At 44.7% G+C, this 21,473-nt stretch overlaps 1 protein-coding gene across 4 annotated transcripts in view; it reads left to right on the top strand.

Annotated features, from left to right (window-relative positions):
* Positions 1–21,473, top strand: part of LOC115649077 (cytochrome c oxidase subunit 7A-related protein, mitochondrial) — a 179,466-nt gene that overhangs the window by 24,077 nt on the left and 133,916 nt on the right. For 2 of the 4 annotated variants that reach the window (XM_030557646.1, XM_030557647.1), the window contains exons 3-4: positions 13,208–13,276; positions 14,960–15,083. In XM_030557646.1, the coding sequence (XP_030413506.1) occupies positions 13,208–13,276; positions 14,960–15,083 (193 nt within the window). Of the gene's footprint in view, positions 1–13,207; positions 13,277–13,543; positions 13,656–14,959; positions 15,084–16,732; positions 17,265–21,473 lie in introns of those variants that run through there. The other 2 variants (XM_030557648.1, XM_030557649.1) reach the window with 2 other exon arrangements.

Genomic DNA, 21,473 nt, shown 5'->3' with positions numbered 1-21,473 from the left:
GTGTGAATATTAATTATATTGCATCATAAATGCACATGGTACTTTACAAACATGTAGGAAGATGAAGTCCATTGCCTCAGAAACTTACAATCTAATTCCAAGACATACTACAAACTATTAATTTATTATTAGTAATATTCATTATTTATATTATCATAGCACCCAGAGGTCCCTGACAGGTCCTGTTGGACAAAGCTTTGTACAAACAGGGACACACACAGTCCCTGCTTTTGAAAGCTTTCACTCTGAGAAAAATTGTATAGGCTTTTCTGTAGTACTGTAATCTCCAGGCGTCTCTGACATACATTAGTAACTTATCCTCACAGCACCTTATGAGGTAGGTCAGAATTATTTTCTCCACTTTACAGATGGGAAACAGAGACACCAAAAGATTGTGACTTACTAAGGAGACACCAAGTCTGTAGCAAAGTCAAAAATAATCCTATTTACATTACTTATTAAAATACTGGCGTGTTTGGACAGGAGTGGGAAGGAGACAAACTTGTAACTGGCATTATTACTTGCCTTGCATTAACATTTTGCTTTGTTTCCAAAAGAGCCTCTCAATATTATTCCAGATTTTACAGCAGAAAACCCAACACCTACACTCATGAGGACACATGAAAACAAGACGCATTTTAATTAGAATGCAAACTCTGTCTTTTAACATTTTGGCATGAATGCACACCAGAGAATGAAGTTTTAATGAAATAATCACACCCTGGGGTGTTGGGGGAAGAGGGAGGAGTAGCTAAATTCTACAATGCTCAGAAGTGTGATTATCTCAGGATAATCACCCACCTCTTTGGCATTTTCTTATTGTTGTTATAAGCCTTTAAGCTAAAACATGTTAAATGATGATCATTTACCTTCGTAGTGCTGTCACAGCCTGAATTCAGTAGTTCTATCTATGGATATGTCTACACTCGGGATTATTCTGATTTTACATAAACCTGTTTTGTAAAACAGATTGTATAAAGTCGAGCACATGCATCCACACTAAGCACATTAATTCGGCAGTGTACGTCCATGTACCGAGGCTAGTGTTGATTTCCCGAGCGTTGCATTGTGAGTAGCTATCCCATAGCTATCCCATAGTTCCCGCAGTCTCCCCCCGCCATTGGAATTCTGGGTTGAGATCCTAATGCATGATGGTGCAAAAACAGTGTCGTGGGTGATTCTGGGTAAATGTCGTCACTCAATCCTTTCTCCATGAAAGCAATGGCAGACAATCATTTCGCGCCCTTTTTCTCTGGATTGCCCTGGCAGACACCATAGCATGGTAATCATGGAGCCCGTTTAGCCTTTTTTCACTGTCACTGTATGCTGCTGACAGACGCGGTACTGCAGTGCTACACAGCAGCATTCATTTGCCTTTGCAAGATAGCAGAGATGGTTGCCAGCCCCATTGCACCGTCTGCTGCTTTGGAAATTGGCGATGACGGTTAGCAGTCATATTATACCGTCTGCTGCTGTCATGGATGCTCCTGGCTGGCCTCGCTGAGGTCAGCCAGGGGTGCATGGACAAAAATGGGAATGACTTCCCAAGTCATTCCTTTCTTTATGTTTTGTCTAAAAATAGAGTCAGTCCTGTTTAGAATATGGGGCAAGTCTACTAGAGAACCAGAGAGCACAGCCGCTCCAGGTCAGAGCCCCAGAGATCCTGCAGAAATGATAAGCTGCATGCCATTCTAGGGGGTGCCCCTGCAGCAACCCCACCTGTTGCTTCCCTCCTCCCACACCCCTCCTGGGCTACCATGGCAGTTATCCCCCCATTTGTGTGATGAAGTAATAAAGAATGCAGGAATAAGAAACACTGACTTTTTAGTGAGATAAAATGAGGGGGAGGCAGCCTCCAGCTGCTATGATATTCCAGGCAGGACATCTCCATTACTCATTAAAAGGTTGTGGGGGGGAGAGGAGCTCAGCCTCCAGCTGCTATGATGAGGACGGTTACCAGTCCTATTGCACCATCTGCCAGAACTGAATCTCCAGGACACAAAGCTTAAAGAAGGGAATGACCAGGAGTCATTCCCATTTTTGCCTAGGCACACCCGGTCGACCTCACCAAGTCCAGCCAGGAGCACTCACAGGATAATGACGAGGACGGCTATCAGTCATTTTGTACTGTACTATCTGTCACCGGGGAGGGGAGGGGAAAGGATGCTGCTGTTTAGCACTGCAGCACCCCGTCTACTAGCAGCATCCAGTAGACATACGGTGACATTGAAAAGAGGCGAGAAACATTTTTTTCCCTTTTCTTTGAGGGGAGGAGGGGGGGTAAATTGACGACATATTCCCTGAACCACTGGCAACAATGTTTTTGACCCTTCAGGCATTGGGAGCTGTTATAACCTTAGTCCCAGATTTGGACCTTAGCGTCCAAATTATGGGGGTTAGCATGAAAACCTCCAAGCTTAGCTACCAGCTTGGACCTGGTACTTGCTGCCACCACCCAAAAAATTAGAGTGTTTTGGGGCACTCTGGTCCCCCTGAAAAACCTTCCCTGGGGACCCCAAGACCCAAATCCCTTGAGTCTCACAACAAAGGGAAATAATCCTTTTTCCCTTCCCCCCCTCCAGGTGCTCCTGGAGAGATACACAGACACAAGCTCTGTGAATCCAAACAGAGTGACTCCCCCTCTCCGTTCCAAATCCTGGAAACAAAAAGAACTTTCCTATTCCCCCAGAGGGAATGCAAAATCAGGCTAGCAAATCCAACGCACACAGATTTCCCCTGATTTCTTCCTCCCACCAATTCCCTGGTGAGTACAGACTCAATTTCCCTGAAGTAAAGAAAAACTCCAATAGGTCTTAAAAGAAAGCTTTATATAAAAAGAAAGAAAAAATACATACAAATGTTCTCTCTGTATTAAGATGACACAATACAGGGCAATTTCTTAAAAGAATATTGAATAAACAGCCTTATTCAAAAAGAATACAAATCAAAGCACTCCAGCACTTATATTCATGCAAATACCAAAGAAAAGAAACCATATAACTTACTATCTGATCTCTTTGTCCTTACACTTAGAAACAGAAGACTAGAAAGTAGAAACTACTCCTCCAAAGCTCAGAGAAAGCAGGCAGCCAGAAAACAAAGACCCCAGACACACAATTCCCTCCACCCAAAGTTGAAAAAATCCGATTTCCTGATTGGTCCTCTGGTCAGGTGCTGCAGGTGAAAGAGACATTAACCCTTAGCTATCTGTTTATGACGCCCCCCAAATTGCAGACAGTGGGGAAGCTCACTGGCGGCGATTTCCTTCTAGAACTTGAAAATAAACAGATTAATACAACACATGCACCTTTACATATACTACTAAGTATATAACTAACAGACTTTTACATTTTAAGAACACTTTTTAACTACTGAATTCTGGGAAACTCTCACGGGAGAGTGCATCAGCAACTTTGTTAGAAGCTCCGGTGATGTGTTGAATTTCAAAATCAAAATCTTGGAGAGCTAAACTCCAACGAAGAAGTTTCTTGTTGTTCCCCTTGGCAGTATGAAGCCACTTTAGTGCAGCATGGTCAGTTTGTAGTTGGAACCGCCGTCCCCAAACATATGGGCGTAGCTTTTCCAGGGCGTACACAATGGCATAGCATTCCTTTTCACTGACTGACCAGTGACTTTCCCTCTCAGACAGTTTCTTGCTGAGAAACACGACAGGATGGAAGTTGTGATCTGTTGCTTCCTGCATGAGCACTGCTCCTATACCACGCTCAGATGCATCTGTGGTTACTAGGAATGGCTTGTCAAAGTCCGGGGCCCTGAGCACAGGGTCAGACATGAGCATCGCCTTAAGCTGGGTAAAGGCCTTTTGACACTCATCAGTCCACTTAACGGCATTTGGCTGGGTCTTTTTGGTCAGGTCGGTCAATGGGGCAGCGATTTGGCTGTAGAGTGGTACAAATCGCCTGTAGTATCCGGCCAAGCCTAAGAAGGATTGGACCTGTTTCTTTGACCTTGGGACAGGCCACTTTTGGATAGCATCCACCTTGGCCTGTAGGGGGTTTATGGTTCCTCGACCCACCTGGTGCCCCTGTTATAACCTTATAACCTTATTCCCAGATTTGGACCTTAGCGTCCAAAATATGGGGGTTAGCATGAAAACCTCCAAGCTTAGTCACCAGCTTGGACCTGGTACCTGCTGCCACCACCCAAAAAATTAGAGTGTTTTGGGGCACTCTGGTCCCACTGGAAAACCTTCCCTGGGGACCCCAAAACCCAAATCCCTTGAGTCTCACAACAAAGGGAAATAATCCTTTTTCCCTTCCCCCCTCCAGGTGCTCCTGGAGAGATACACAGACACAAGCTCTGTGAAACTACGCAGAGTGATTCCCCCTCTCCGTTCCCAATCCTGGAACAAAAGCACTTTCCTCTTCACCCAGAGGAAATGCCAAATCAGGCTAGCAATCCAACACACAGCTCTCCCCTTGATTTCTTCCTCCCACCAATTCCCTGGTGAGTACAGACTTAATTTCCCTGAAGTAAAGAAAAACTCCAACAGGTCTTAAAAGAAAACTTTATATAAAAAAGAAAGAAAAAATACAAATGTTCTCTCTGTATTAAGATGATACAACACAGGGTCAATTGCTTAAAAGAATATTGAATAAACAGCCTTATTCAAAAAGAATACAAATCAAAGCATTTCAGCACTTATATTCATGCAAATACCAAAGAAAAGAAACCATAGAACTTACTATCTGATCTCTTTGTCCTTACACTTAGAAACAGAAGACTAGAAAATAGAACTACTTCTCCAAAGCTCAGAGGAAACAGGCAGACAGACAAAAGACTCAGAGACACACTTCCCTCCACCCAAGGTTGAAAAAATCCGGTTTCCTGATTGGTTCTCTGGTCAGGTGTTTCAGGTGAAGAGACATTAACCCTTAGCTATCTGTTTATGACAGCCCCAGGTAAGTCACTCTGTTTTGGCCTATTTGACACTTTTTGGCCTTAACAGTTAGTCCTGCCTGCCTGATGCGCTCAAAGACCTTTTCCAGGTGTAGTAGGTGTTCTGGCCAGGAGTCTGAAAAAATGGCCACATCATCGAGGTAGGCAACTGCAAATTCTCCCAGTCCAGCTAGTAGACCATCTACCAGCCTCTGGAAGGTGGCGGGTGCATTTCGAAGGCCGAAAGGAAGGACATTGAATTCATACACCCCCGCATGGGTGACGAATGCTGACCTCTCCTTGGCAGGTTCATCTAGCGGTACTTGCCAGTACCCCTTGGTTAAGTCTATTGTAGAGATGAACTGGGCACGTCCCAACTTTTCCAATAGCTCATCGGTGCGTGGCATTGGATAGTTGTCCGGACGAGTTACAGCATTTAGCTTACGGTAGTCCACGCAAAAGCGTATTTCCCCATCTGGTTTGGGTACCAGAACCACTGGAGATGCCCATGCACTGGTAGATGGGCGGATTATACCCATCTGTAGCATGTTCTGGATCTCCCATTCTATAGCAGCTTGGGCATGAGGAGACACCCGGTAGGGTGGGGTTCTGATTGGGTGAGCATTACCTGTATCAATGGAGTGGTATGCCCTTTCAGTCCGTCCTGGGGTGGCTGAGAACAATGGGGCGAAGCTAGTGCACAGCTCCTTGATTTGTTGCCGCTGCAGACGTTCCAGGGTGGTTGAGAGGTTCAACTCTTCCACGCCACCGTCTTTTTTCCCGTCGTAGTAGACACCGCCAGGCCACTCAGCATCATCTCCCTGGACTGTAAACTGACAAACCTGTAAATCTCTGGAATAGAAAGGCTTGAGAGAATTAACATGGTACACTTTAGGCTTTAGTGAGGAATTGGGAAATGCTATGAGGTAGTTTACAGTTCCCAGGCGCTCTTGGACCGTGAATGGCCCTTCCCATGATGCTTCCATCTTATGGGCCTGTTGCGCCTTCAAGACCATAACCTGGTCTCCTACCCTGAAAGAACGTTCTCTGGCATGTCTGTCATACCAGGCCTTTTGCTCTTCCTGAGCATCCTTTAGGTTCTCTCTAGCAAGGGCTAAAGAGTGTTGGAGGGTGCTTTGTAGGTTGCTTACAAAGTCCAGAATGTTAGTTCCTGGAGAAGGCGTAAACCCCTCCCATTGCTGCTTCACCAACTGTAATGGCCCCTTAACCTCGTGACCATACACAAGTTCAAAGGGTGAAAACCCTAAACTGGGATGTGGTACAGCCCTGTAGGCAAACAGCAACTGCTGCAACACTAGGTCCCAATTATTGGAGAATTCGTTGATGAATTTTCTTATCATGGCCCCCAAAGTTCCATTGAACCTTTCCACCAGGCCATTGGTTTGATGGTGGTACGGGGTGGCAACCAAGTGATTCACCCCATGAGTTTCCCACAGTTTTTCCATGGTCCCTGCCAGGAAATTAGACCCTGAATCTGTAAGGATGTCAGAGGGCCAACCTACCCTGGCAAAGATGTCTGTTAGGGCAGTGTTAGCCCTGGTGTTGCCTAGAGCTACTGCTTCTGGCCATCGGGTAGCAAAGTCCACTAAAGTCAGTACATACTGCTTTCCTCTGGGCGTCTTTTTTGGGAAAGGGCCCAGAATATCCACAGCTACTCGCTGAAATGGGACCTCAATTATGGGGAGTGGCTGGAGAGGGGCCTTGACCTGGTCTTGAGGCATACCACTCTTTGGCATACCTCACAAGACCGGACATACTTGGCAACATCCTTGCCCATCCCCTCCCAGTGGAAGGACTTCCCCAACCGGTCCTTGGTTCTGTTCACCCCAGCATGGCCACTGGGATGATCATGGGCTAAGCTTAAGAGCTTCCCCCGGTACTTAGTTGGAACCACCAACTGTTTTTGTGGCTGCCATTCTTCCCGGTGTCCACCAGAAAGAATTTCCTTGTATAAAAGTCCTTGGTCTATAACAAACCGGGATCGATTAGAAGAGCTGAGAGGCGGTGGGGTGCTCCGTGCTGCCGCCCACGCTTTCTGAAGGCTGTCATCTGCTTCCTGCTCAGCCTGGAACTGTTCCCTTGAGGCTGGGGTCACCAGTTCTTCCTCAGACTGTGGACTTGGGCTTGGTCCCTCTGGAAGCGATGTAGTTGATGGGGTTGTTTCCGTTGCTGGTGAATCGCTCTCCGCTGGTGCACCTGAGGGTATTTCAGGCTCTGGCTGAGCCTTTTGGGTATGGCTGTCTGTTGCTTCTGCCAGTTGTGGCTCGCTGGCGCCCACTGGCGTTGAGTTTGAAGATGTGGTTGCACTTGTTGGTGCTGGTTGCTGTTCCAGTTCCGGGCCTGGGACTGGAGATGCTGTGGCTGTTTCAGTGGTAGACATGGAATCCGGGTCCACTACCTCTGTCTGAGTCTCTGGTAACACAGACGGGGCCTCTGTGGACGGCTCAGGAACAGGAATGGGTCTGGAAGCTTGCCTGGTTTGGCTACGTGTAACCATTCCCACTCTCTTGGCCCGCCTCACCTGGTTGGCCAAGTCTTCCCCCAGTAGCATGGGGATAGGATAATTGTCATAGACTGCAAAAGTCCACATTCCTGACCAGCCTTTGTACTGGACAGGCAGTTGAGCTGTAGGCAAGTCTACAGCTTGTGACATGAAGGGGTAAATTGTAACTTTGGCCTTTGGGTTGATGAATTTGGGGTCAACGAAGGATTGGTGGATAGCTGACACTTGTGCCCCTGTGTCTCTCCACGCAGTAACCTTCTTTCCGCCCACTCTCAAATTTTCCCTTCGCTCCAAGGGTATTTGAGAGGCATCCGGGCCTGGGGATCTTTGGTGTGATGGTGGTGTAATGAATTGCACTCGCATGGTGTTCTTGGGACAGTTGGCCTTGATATGTCCCAGTTCATTACACTTAAAGCATCTTCCATCTGATGGGTCACTGGGCCGAGGTGAGTTACTGGAGACTGATGAGGTGGAAGGGTAGGGTGTCTGTGGCTTTACTTGGGTGGTATGTGGGGTCTTTGGCTGTCCTCGGTTGTAGGGTTTATGGTCTGTGTGCCCCCTGTGGTAATCGTTCCCCTTGACAGTAGTTTTCTTGCTTTCTGCCAGTTCCATCCATTTGGCTCCAATCTCCCCCGCCTCAGTGAGATCTTTGGGTTTTCCATCTTGTATGTACCGTGTGATGTCTTCAGGAACACCATCCAAGAACTGCTCCATTTGTATGAGGAGGTTCAGTTCTTCCAAGGTTTGAATGTTGTTTCCTGTTATCCAGGCCTCATAGTTTTTTGCAATGTAGTAGGCGTGTTTGGGAAATGACACCTCTGGTTTCCACTTTTGGGTTCTGAAGCGCCGACAGGCATGATCTGGGGTTATCCCCATTCTGTATCTGGCCTTGGTTTGAAAAAGTTTATAGTCATTCATTTGCTGCTTAGGCATTTCAGCTGCCACCTCTGCTAAAGGTCCACTGAGTTGTGGCCTTAATTCTACCATGTACTGGTCTTCGGGGATGCTGTACCCAAGACAGGCTCTTTCAAAATTTTCCAAGAAGGCCTCGGTGTCATCCCCTGCCTTGTAGGTGGGAAATTTCCTGTGCTGTGGAGCAATAATTGGCGCCGGGTTGTTAGGATTGGCTGGCACATGCAGCCCAGCTTTTGCCAAGTCCAGTTCATGTTTTCTCTGTTTTTCCTTCTCTTCATTCTCTTTTTGTTGTTTTTCCATTTCTTTCTGTTGTTTTTCCATTTCTCGGCGGTGGGCCACCTCTTCTTCTTCTTGCTTCCTTCTGTGGGCCAACTATTCTTCTGCTTGCTTCCTTCGGTGGGCCACCTCTTCTTCTTCTAGTTTTCTTTTGTGTGCTGCCTCTAAGGCTGCCTGTTCTCTTTGGTAGGCTGCCAGTTTGATGCTTTCTTCCTTTTCTTTCAGCTCCACCTCTTTTTGTCTTTTTTCCAGTTGTCGCCTGTGTTCAGCTTCTTTGATTTGTTCTTCGGCCTCCATCTTTGTCTTGGTAGACATGGTTCCTGTTTTCTTGTGTTGGGGTGCCCTCCGGTGTTTCTCTTTTGAACTGCAGGCTCTCTGTTGCCTCCTGAAGTCTGCCTAGCAACAGTGCCTTTAGCTAATCTTCAATGTTAAGTAAACCTGAAAAACCACTTTATTTGCACTTATATAGTGCTGGTATGACTCTCAATGGGAGTGCTATTGTGTGACAAAAGACTCGTGATAGCACCTTAACGACTTCTTGCTTAACATGCAAGCCACAAACTGCCAGAGAGAGCAGAGGAAAAAAAAATTCTCTCTGGTTCCCTTTTAAAACCAAACTGTTTCTCTCTGCTAAAAAGCCCTTAGCAGAGAAAAGAAAAATATAATATTCTTACTGGCTTCTGGATTCTGTCTATATCCCACCCACTGCCACCATGTTATAACCTTAGTCCCAGATTTGGACCTTAGCGTCCAAATTATGGGGGTTAGCATGAAAACCTCCAAGCTTAGCTACCAGCTTGGACCTGGTACTTGCTGCCACCACCCAAAAAATTAGAGTGTTTTGGGGCACTCTGGTCCCCCTGAAAAACCTTCCCTGGGGACCCCAAGACCCAAATCCCTTGAGTCTCACAACAAAGGGAAATAATCCTTTTTCTCTTCCCCCCCTCCAGGTGCTCCTGGAGAGATACACAGACGCAAGCTCTGTGAATCCAAACAGAGTGACTCCCCCTCTCCGTTCCAAATCCTGGAAACAAAAAGAACTTTCCTATTCCCCCAGAGGGAATGCAAAATCAGGCTAGCAAATCCAACGCACACAGATTTCCCCTGATTTCTTCCTCCCACCAATTCCCTGGTGAGTACAGACTCAATTTCCCTGAAGTAAAGAAAAACTCCAACAGGTCTTAAAAGAAAGCTTTATATAAAAAGAAAGAAAAAATACATACAAATGTTCTCTCTGTATTAAGATGACACAATACAGGGCAATTTCTTAAAAGAATATTGAATAAACAGCCTTATTCAAAAAGAATACAAATCAAAGCACTCCAGCACTTATATTCATGCAAATACCAAAGAAAAGAAACCATATAACTTACTATCTGATCTCTTTGTCCTTACACTTAGAAACAGAAGACTAGAAAGTAGAAACTACTCCTCCAAAGCTCAGAGAAAGCAGGCAGCCAGAAAACAAAGACCCCAGACACACAATTCCCTCCACCCAAAGTTGAAAAAATCCGGTTTCCTGATTGGTCCTCTGGTCAGGTGCTCCAGGTGAAAGAGACATTAACCCTTAGCTATCTGTTTATGACAGGAGCTCAGCCAAGAATGCAAATGCTTTTTGGAGACTGCAGGAACTGTGGAATAGCTCAAGTCCTCAGTCCCCCCTCCCTTCCTCCATGAGCATCCATTTGATTCTTTGGCTTTCCGTTACGGTTGTCACATAACACTGTGTTGAGTCCCTGCTATGGCCTCTGCCTGTCATAGCCTGGAGATTTTTTCAAATGCTTTGGCATTTCATCTTCTGGAATAGAGCTCTGATAGAACAGATTTGTCTCCCCATACAGCGATCAGATCCGGTATCTCCCATACAGTCTATGGTGGAGCTCTTTTTGGATTTGGGACTGCATGGCCATTCCGTGCTGATCAGCGCTCCACGCTGGGCAAGCAGGAAATGAAATTCAAAAGTTCGCAGGGCTTTTCCTGTCTACCTGGCCAGTGCATCCAAGTTCAGATTGCTTTCCAGAGCAGTCACAATGGTGCATTGTGGGATACTGCCCGGAGGCCAATACCGTCGAATTGCGGCCACACTCACTCTAATCTGACATGGCAATACCAATTTCAGCATTACTCCCCTCGTCGGGGAGGAGTACAGAAATCGGTTTTAAGAGCCCTTTATATCGATATAAAGGGCTTCGTTGTGTGGATGGGTGCAGGGTTAAATCGGTTTAACGCTGCTAAATTCGATATAAACGCGTAGTGTAGACCAGGCCTATGTAACTAAATTCAGCAATTCTATCCATGTAATTAAATTGCTTTTGCATGTCCACATTATGCTCCTTATATTGGTGGTGCATGTCCTCACTAGGAGCATTTGCAATGCTTTAACTGTCAGTTTGGGGCATTGTGGGACAGTTCTTGAGAGGCAGCAACAGTCCATGTAAGCAATGAAGTGTTGACACTGACACTGCGTCAACCTAGCTACATTGACATAAGCATTCTGCCTCTCGCTGTCGTGCTTATTAAGGCCATGTCTACCCTAGCGAGCTTACAGCAGTGCGGCTGTACCAATATAGCTGAAAGATTGCTTGTGTAGTCGCTCTGTTCTGGTGGGAGAGAGCTCTCCTGTCGACATAATCAAACCACCTCCACAAGCGGCAATAGCTATGTTGTCAGGAGACACTCTCCCACTGACATTGTACAGTGCACGCTACCAATTATGCCGGCAAAACTTATGTTGCTCGGCGGGGGTTATGTGTGTATTATTTACACACCCCTGAGCAACATAAGTTTTGCTGATATAAGTAGGGTGACCAGATGTCCTGATTTTATTGGGACAGTCCTGATTTTTGGGTCATTTTCTTATATAAGCTCCTATTACCCCCCCACCCCGTCCCAATTTTTCACACTTGCTGTCTGGTCACCCTAGACATAAGTGGTAGTGTAGACATGGCCTTAGTGTAGCCACCTACAGAGTTAGGTCAACGTAAACTGCCTTGCATCGACTTAACTCTGTAGTATAGACCAGGCCTAATTTAAACAAGATGCTTTCTTTCTTCTATAGGTGTATTGCATAAATACAGATGCAGGGGTCAACAATTGGTAGTATGCAAGCACATCTTTCAATTGCTTTAGAAGGATGCTAACAAAGGGGTTGATTTTACAGTGCAATCAAACATTCCATTTAAATCCTGCTTTTAAATATGCTATTTCTCTAAAACAAGGATGTTTCAAAGTAAGATCCCATATGAAACTGTTCATTACTGCGTTAATATATGAATTGCTTGATCCTGCCCTAAAATGAGGTTCAGAGGAAAGATGTTCTGATTTTGCAATGATGAAAACATTGGAAGAAATGTAGGCAAGAGGAACTAAAAACAGGAATCTAAACGTACCACAGAAAGGTGTCTGCTAACAGTGGAGATAGCAATAAAGATAATCATAGGTTGCAGGTGCCATTTGCCATATACACGTCAGAGACATTGCCTTTCAAATCAGCGTGAAGTCAGAGTACAGTTTATCTCTCCAGGTTGCCTATCAATTACTGCCCCTACTAACTCCCAACACTCATTTCAGATTGTGCAAAACACATTATTTTATTAGCAAATGTTCAAAGAGAAAATCAGAAAATAAGGTAAATGTAAATTTACCTAGATGAATATCGAAAAGCATTGCTAAGCTGGCCCTAAACTTAGCTACTAAGTATTGAAATATTTACCTACACTATACTGTATGGTATTAACTTGGCTTTATCCTCTGGCCTTTGACAAAGATCAAGTGTTCTCAGGGAGCCTGATTCTGGCCTCAGTACACTGGTGTAAATCGGAAGTAACTCCACTGAATTAATACATGGGTTTTAGCATTAGGACTTAAAGAGAGTGAGACTCTGAGTATTAATTTACTTGAAGACAATGTGTTTTGTAATTAATTGGAACTGATTCCAATTAGCTACAGCATGAAAACTAGGCAGGAATTGCTAGAGATAGAAGAATGTTTGATGTGAGGACTGTGGGGAAGCTACACAATAACACAGTTGTAGAGTGGGGGCTGGGGAAGACAGGATTATGGGGTCGCTCTAGGGTGTCCCATGGTCATAGCAACTCACCTGTAAGGTGGATCTCATATTGGACCATCCCAACGCTTTTTATGAGAACCAGGATTGGTCTGCAGGTTGAGTGTGCTGCCCTAAAAGATGGCACAGGACAGAAGCAGGCCTGGATCTGGGGGTTTATGCGTGAGTCCCCCTGAAATTGGACAGAGTCTGGATCCAAGGTTTGGGAAGTTTTGCCCATCCCCAGTAGGCAACATATTTTAAATAAGCAGATCTACATCTGGTACTCTGGCTCCAAAGGAGGCTATTCCATGCTGGAAGATCCACAGACCCTGGATGCACAGAAACTCAGCAGAAAAACACCACTTTTTCACCACCAACTTTTTCTTCTTCAGAAGCTATTTAATTTATTTCAGTATTTCACAGTATTTTGAACATTCTATTCCATGCCATGAAAGGAATGAAACTGTAGGCACTGTTCGAAGAGTCTCTCTAAAATGTTCATATTAAAAGGAATACATTTGTCATGTTTATTGTCTTTCTGCCAGTTGGAGCAAGCTCTGGAATTCTCCCTTGTGAAGTACAGAACCTTGTCAACCCAGCACCACCTGCCTGCTGTGAGTATGCAAGTGTGCCTCTTCCAATATTGGCAAATCTTTGAAGAAGTTCTTATAATGATGTCCATTTGTAAAGGTAGCAAAACCTTGCTATAGTCAAGCACCCCACCGTCTGGCTCAAATAAATACTGGAGCTTTTTTCTCACCTGCAAGTTCTTACATTTACAGTTGTGTGACAAAATATACATTTATTTTACACATCTTTGTATGTTTCATGTAGTGAAGCCATACATCAATCTTACTGTAAATTGCTATCTCTATTTCCAGCTTGGTGCTGCCTCAAGACTCCTGGGTTCAATTCCTGACTCCCTCACTTTGGCTTCTAAAGTTGGGTGCTCAGACAATCTGTATACTATAATAAAGATATTGCTTGGGTGAAGCGGATGTGGGGGAGCAATTTGTAACACCCTATATAGAGTTCCATATACTGCCTCCTGCACACAGAGGGAGGCCATGGCTGTGGCACAGCATAATCACTCACGCTCCGTGTTGAGATCATCCAAGTGCTGTGGGGAGCCACAGCACCTAGAGTTGGTAGCCCTTATGTGACCACACAAGGGTATGGTGAGGGGAATCCTTACTCCCTCCTATTCACCTGCATGCCTGAGTAAAGGCTAGGCATTGTCTAGCTCATAATAGCTTGCAATGTGCTAACTTCATTTTCAGTCAGTAAAATCACAGAAGTGGTGCTGACAGCTGCCTCTACTCCCTTCCTATGCAAAGATGCCCAAGGGATACAGGAACCCAACTCCCCTTAAACTAAGCTGATCAGACAGCAAGTGTGAAAAATCAGGACAGAGGGTAGGGGGTAATAGGAGTTTATATAAGAAAAAAAACCAAATATCAGGACTGTCCCTATAAAATCAGGACATCTGGTCATCCTACCTTAAACTCTTTTGAAAATCTCAGCCTTGCTCACTACTGCTTATATTAGGGTGACCACCCATCTCAAATTGGGCGGTACAATCTCGAAATGCAGAATTCAAGTCCCAGTCCTGGAATGAATCAGGGACAGCATTTATCCCTGATTTCCTGTAGTGCTGCTCTGCGCCTGCCCCAGGTTCAGGGATGGCACTAGCTTCCTCCTGGTGGTGGTGACTGAAGTGGGCCTTAATCACTCCTCCCCCTTGCCACAAGGCCCCGCTTCCTGGCCAGCCCAAAATCTGGAGTAGTAAAAGCCACACAGGGAGCCCAGGCCTTCCACCTGCTCTTGGCAGCACACTCCAAGGGGTAGGGACATGGGCCAGAGGCTGCTCTCGGGCACTCCCAGTCCCGCACCCAGGGTCTGGAGTTCCTAGGGTTGCCAACTCTGACTGAAATTATTCCAGGAGATTTTTTTTCCAACATGATATAATGTCATTTTCTTAAAATAGTCTGTTAAAATCTCCTAGATTGCTTTCAATAGTCACTGGGAGATCGATGCTGATTCTGGGAGACTCCAGGCCAATCTTGGAGGGCTGGCAACCTTGAGGGCTCCCCGGGTGGCTCTTACTACAGCCTGGCTCTGGCTTCTGACCTGGCCAGGGGCTGGGGCCTTCAGGAGGAGAGCAGGAGCAGGGGCAGGGCCACGGAGGAGGCAGGGCTCCTGCATGTGTCCCACGTTTACTTTTTGAAAAGGTGGTCCCCCAGATATTACAGCAGTCAGTCTGATAAACTACTCTTGACTCCCTGCCCCCTTTTAAGGCCTTGGAAGGAGCAAGTAACTGCAGCACCATGGGCTTCGAATCAGGGCCCTGGCCAAAAATCTGGAGCAGGGCAATGTGGTGGAGGAGCAGCCGCAGGACACATCATCACCCTCTGACTTGCGGTGAGTAGAAGCCATTCAGGGATATATGAAGAACAGGAAGTTGTGAGTGGGTGTGCCTGAGAATGCACAGGTGGCCACAGCAGTGCCAGCAGTATTCGGTCTAATATCACAGATGGCTTAATCAGCCTGAATGAGTTCTGTAGTAGAAGCTGTCAGCATGCCTTCACTATAATAGGCTTATCTCTATTTCCTTTATGCCTAGAGTACTCAGGGAACGTTGTGAAAGGCACTTGGGATTAATATTCAGTATAAAACACAGGATCCCTTACAGGAACCTATTGTTTTCAACAAAAATGATAGTTCATCAAGAAAAAAATTGAAAGGAAAAAAAAATGTATCCTGTGCAATGAAGCTGTGCTTCATTTGTAAGGAACAAGAATCACAGATGAAGCAGAGGTGTGATTTAGTAATCATATAATAATCCTTAAGGAAGCTCCAAGCTCCTTGACTGTAGTATAAACTCCTTTCTAAATTATGCACAGTTGACCAAGGCTTAAAGAGGCAGTTCTCAGTTAATGTCAATATAAAGTTTTGGGAATCCAAGACTGACATTTTTGCAGCACAGTTCTACTCTACTCTATTAAAAAGGGAGTTGCAGGGTTCCCTGTGTGTCTCTTGATATCTTCCAGATCAAACATGCTCATGTTAGAGGTAAAAAGATGTTTTTTTTCTAACTCCCAGTTTCACAAGCTCAACCTGGCTCTGACAGTCAAGCTGGAGTCTTTTCTCCTGGTGCATCACCACCAGTAAAGATCAACAACAGCAAAACAAAACAAAGTGTCCAGCATCAAAAATTACTCTCACAAGTGCCTTTTGTATAACCCCACTGCCATCAGTGGTTTTGCCCAGGTGTAATTGGTCATCCCTGTAACTGGAATTTACTACACAAATCTGTTGACAATGCACAGCTAAGAGCACATTTAGCTTATTAGCTGTGTTGGCTGTGGAAGTCTAACAGGAGTCAAAACTTAGTCTTCCTCCCCCACACTGCCTCCAAACTAAAATAAAGCAGACAGGCCTCTGCATACACACAGGGAACTGACCTAATGTCTTCCAGAAAGATGCCGTTTTTACATAGTCATCTTCCAGAGCAGAACTGCACTTTAAAAGTTTGATTAAAGGGGCGATTTCTGGCAATTTCAAGTGTGCAGATGTGTGCTAGGAAACTTCAGGTCTATGAGGAAGGATTCCAAACCTCGTTTCCTCACAAAGCCCATGCAGAAGCATCTGCGCAGTATTGTCCATGACAGGAGCTATGGAGTGGCTTTCTAGGAGAGAGAGGCTAGTGTTCAGGGGGATGTGAGCTGCACATCTTCTGGTGTGGGTATGCCCCCAACAATGCAAAATCAGCTACACCTTCACCTTTGTGGAGATTATTTTACAGAGGGAGGGAATCTGAGCATGTGCTGCTGCCAGCTCTAATATGAAAGCAAATAACAGAATGCAGAAATGTAGGGCTGGGCTTCCATTGATTTAAATGAAACTGAGGATCTGGGCCAATACAGTAATACAGTAGTACAAAACATAGGAAAAATCTTCAGAGCATAGGATCCACCCACATTAATCTTCTCTCTTGCTTTTCTTCCTCCATCCCCTTCATCGTTTTTTTTTTAAATTCTCTTTATATATTTTCAATTTTCCTGTTTCAGGTGATGCCATCTGGTGATGCCTCCCTTCTGTTCTCCTTTCTTGGTTCCCCCTTTGTTTTTCCTCTTCCTGTCTCACTCCTTTTCTGCAGTTTGTAAACTGAGCAATGCAGTGAAAGTGATGCCATCTGGGCTTTCCTAAGCACTGTCCATCACTCCTCTACATCGGAATCAGCTTTGACACACAAAGAACTTCTGGACTGAAAAAATAAGTAACATTTTGCCCTGCGCATATCCCATTCAACTCCACTGAAAACCAATCACGGAGTTATGCTGGCTATAGTTCAGAACAGTATTGGTGCTGTTTCTGGTGCAATGTATTCTATCTCACTTCCTGGATCTGATTCTCCTTTTACTCATGCAAGTTTATTTTCACTGAGGCTGATTCTCCTTTCTTACACTGGTGTGAATAAGCAGTAATTCCATTTAAACCAGTTTTTATACGAAAGCAAAACTGGAACAAATGAGAGGAAAATCAGCCTATTAACATAATAGACTTACTCCTGATTTACACCTATTTGAGAAGAGAATCAAGCCCTTTGCCTCCCTTCTGTTCTCATTTCTTGGTTTTTCGCTTCTTGTCTCTCCTTTCCTGCAGTCTGTGAACTGAATAATACAGTGAAAGTGAAGGCCACTTTTTAACGTCTCATTTCTAAATGCAGAATTTTAATGTAATGTTCTCAAAGACTTTGGCAGACTGTGCTAGCTTTCTGCAGCTACCAGTCATTACTAGGCTAGATCTTCAGTCAGTGCATATCAGGATCAGTGCATTGACTGTCAACTGAGTAAATTAAAAAGGCTGAGATTTACAAGAGCTAAAGGCAGTTAGGTGCCCACCTTTCATTTGATATTCAATAGGAGTTTGGTGCCTCACTCTCTTAAAATATCTGAGCCTAAGTGTTTTAAAATGCCCTTCTTTGTGTCTTACTTACCAGTGACAGGTAGCATTAACATTCAAGGTAGGTGAATTGCTGGAAAGCTAAAGAAAAACCTTTGCAGAATTTCTGTAGATTTCTATAGATTATGACAGGAAATCCCCACAGATTTTTTTTTCTGTCCCTACCTGTGAAATCAAGTAGCAAGTGTGTGTTTGGGTTTTTTTATGCAGTTAGCTGTAATGGGTCAGATCTTGCTAGTGCAACGCACACAGAACTCACACTGACGTCAATGGAAGTTCTAAATTTGGATTCATGGCAGGACATATAACCCAGTTTTATGCTCTTTAGGGACTGGAAAGCAGAAACTTTAGTTAATGGGACACAATGTGTCTAGGTCTTATAAGTACAATTCTACTCTACAAAACGATCATGCCAAAATGACCTCCTGTGCTTTGTTAGCCATCAGGCTTGCTTCTGTGAGTGTTTAAAGTCCTATCTGCCCACTCTAGTGATACAAATACATTTGTACTAATTTTCACTCCTAAAGAGACAACAAGAGAGAGAGCTGGATTCTGTTCCTACAGTGCATCAGTGAAATAACTGTTTGTTAAATTACAACGAGAGGGTCTTTCATCAGTGCTGGATCCCTGACAAAGTTCCAGCAGTATCAATGAGGGCATAATATGAACACGATGGGGTACAACAAGTATCTGTGAAGGTATGATTTCACCTGCAGATTCTTCACTACTGGTGATGATGCACTGGAAGAACAGAACTTAGCTTGATTTTAGGTCTTGAGGGGTTTGTGGAGCTGGCAATTAGGGGGAAAGCTTTTTATTTATAAATGAGCACATTTGATCTGGAAGCCACTGAGAATCAATAAACATGGGGCACAGTGATGCCATTTTTATAGTCTATTTTCAAAAGTATAATCACCCTTTAATTGGTCCTACTGGTTCAGTCTATCTTCAACTTCCTTTCTGTGTACTCGGTGTTTTGTTAGACGAGGAAAAATGAGGACTATAAAAATGAGGCTGTCTTTTCATATCCTTTCAAGCCATTGAGAGAGTTTAAAGGCATTCAATACCTGACAGAAACCGGACTTAAAACAAGTTACAAGTTAAACAGAACTTTTTTTTTTAATAAATTCAAAAAGGAACAAAAGGAAGTAGCATGTTCTGTGTATTGTAATACCCTGCCTACCTTTTTGTAACCTCTCTTTTTGTTAATACCCAAACCACTCAACAGCTGTTAATGCTATAAAGCTAGTCCTGCAGTCCTCACTCAGTTCTTATTCACTGACTTTGATGGGAATTTTGTTTAAGTAAGAATTGCATGAGGACTGCAGGGTTTGGCATACAATTAATTGATAATCTGCTTTCAGTATAGCAGTAAGGGCCAGATTCTGAACAGAGTTACACTGATGTTACACTGGTGTACTCTATTAGCTTCCATGATGTTACTCCAGATCTGCACCAATATATCTCAAGCAATGCAAGTATCAGCTAGTCTGCTCTAAATTGTAAAGTCTCCCTTTTGAATACTGTAGGAACTGACAATTATAAACACAGATTAATAGCTTATAAAGCCAGAAGGGCCCATTTGATCACCTTGTCTGACCTCTGGTATAACACAGGCCATATACTTTCATCATGATGATGCACATTTGCTCTCTTCAAAGACTAAAACAAGCTTCAGCATTAATCATGATGGTTTCATTTTAGAATGGTCACAAATGCAAAATGGCCATCTTATTGTAGCCTTTTGGTTCCCAATTGTTATATCCTTGGGGGCAGCCGGTTTAGGAAGAAATCATTTGAGGCCAGACAGCAGACAGCTAACAAAACTACCATTTATTTACAGACATAGAGCTTGCCTGACCGGCTGAAGCTGGCTGGGCTATCCCCTAATAATCTAACTCAGTTGCCATAGGAACAAAAACCATGACAACCAAATACACAACATATTCTCCCCCCCCCCAATAAGAACACACACTAGACTAGAGAAGGAGGGTAGACTGCCTCCATTCCCGGCTAAACCCTGGGGATTATTTTGCTCCATAACCATGGGTTCGCCCTAGCTAAAGATCCAGCCGATGAGGAGGCCTTCTGTCTCTAGGTGGATTACGGCAAACTTCTGGTGTTGTTGCACCCGAAAGTACCATGGGCTCAGGGTTCGCAGCATGAACAGGTGAGGAGGTGATATCAGCTCGTGCTGGGCAAAGGCGTATCTCAGCCGCCGGCAGTAATGGAGGAGAACAGTCAGGAACAGGTGATTTGGTGTCTCACCGGAAGAGGTGAAGTCAGACCACTCAACTGCAGATGTGTCCTGAGGACTGGCATGACCTGGCAACAGCTGATCTACATGTTGCCGCCAGGTAAGATTCTCTGCAGTCCGGACTGTGTAGGAAACAGGTCCTGTTTGAGTTATGATCGTGGCAGGGACTCATTTAGCTCTGGAAGTATAAGTACGAGCCAAAACTGGCTGTCCCGGCTAAAGGTTCGGTCTTTTGCTCTGGGTGCCCGTCTGATGACTTAATATTGCTGCTGATGTTGCACAATTTGTCGGGGTTCAGAAGGTTTCAGCAGATCAAAACAAGTGTGCAGCTGTCGTCCCATCATTAGAAAGGCAGGGGATGCCTGGGTCATAGCACGAGGTGAGTTTCTGTAGGAAAGTAAGAAGGTATCCAGATGCTTTTGAATAGAGTGTTGTCCCCTTGCTGATTTCAAAGCGTGTTTCATTGTCTGCACAAATCTTTCAGCTAATCCATTGGTGGATGGATGATATGGTGCTGATGTGATGTGGTGTATCCCATTTGCCTTCATAAAATTTTGAAACTCCTGAGAGACGAACTGCAGTCCATTGTCGCTCACAAGTTGTTCTGGCAGACCGAAATGACTAAAGAGTCCCCGTAGTTTTTGGATAGTACTCTCTGCAGTAGTGGACTGCATTATAGAGACTTCTGGCCATTTAGAATGGGCATCTACTGCCACCAAGAACATGCTTTCTTTAAGGGGGCCAGCGAAGTCAATGTGAATACATTGCCACAGGTTTTCAGGCCAGTCCTATGGGTGTAGGGGTGCCCACTGGGGTGCATTACTCACACCCTGACATGACATACAAGCTTTTGCTTTCTCTTCAATAGCTCTGTCCAATCCAGGCCACCAAAAATAGCTTTGTGCAATTTCCTTCATGCGCACTATTCCACAGTGACCGGAATGTAGCTGTTCTAACATCTGTGATCTCAGTGGTGGTGGAATAATGACACATCTCCCCCACAACAAACAACCAGAATGGACCGATAACTCCATCCTCCTGGACATGTAGGCAACAAGGTCAGGTGAGACCGGAGAGGTTTGTCGAGATTTTCCATGCATCACCAGGTCCATAACTTGGGAGAATACTGGGTCAATGCGAGTTGCCTTCTTTATCTGAGTAGCAGTGATGGGTGTGTTCTCTACCTGTTGAAAGTAGAAGATTTCCTTCTGGGCACTATCTTGATGTTTGACTGTCAAAGGCAACCTTGAGAGGCCATCTGCATTGCCGTGCAGAGTGGATTTCCGATATTTGATTTCATATGTGTGTGCTGAAAGTAACAATGCCCAGCGTTGCATACGACTAGCAGCTAATGGGGGAATGCCTGTGTAGGGTCCAAAAATTGACGTCAGAGGTCGATGGTCTGTGAGAAGAGTAGAGTAAACTTTCGCCCAAACAGGTACTGATGAAACTTCCGAATTCCAAAAACAATTCCTAATGCCTCACGTTCAATTTGGGCGTAGTTAGTTTCTGCTTTGCTTAAGAGTGCGTGAAGCAAAAGCAATACGTCTCTCTTCTCCCGAAGGCATAATGTGTGACACGACTGCTCC

The sequence above is a fragment of the Gopherus evgoodei genome, chromosome 3, assembly GCF_007399415.2.
Source record: "Gopherus evgoodei ecotype Sinaloan lineage chromosome 3, rGopEvg1_v1.p, whole genome shotgun sequence".
NCBI lineage: Eukaryota > Metazoa > Chordata > Testudines > Testudinidae > Gopherus > Gopherus evgoodei.
Note: the sequence above shows the minus strand (reverse complement) of the source record. Positions and strands in the feature narration are given on the sequence as shown.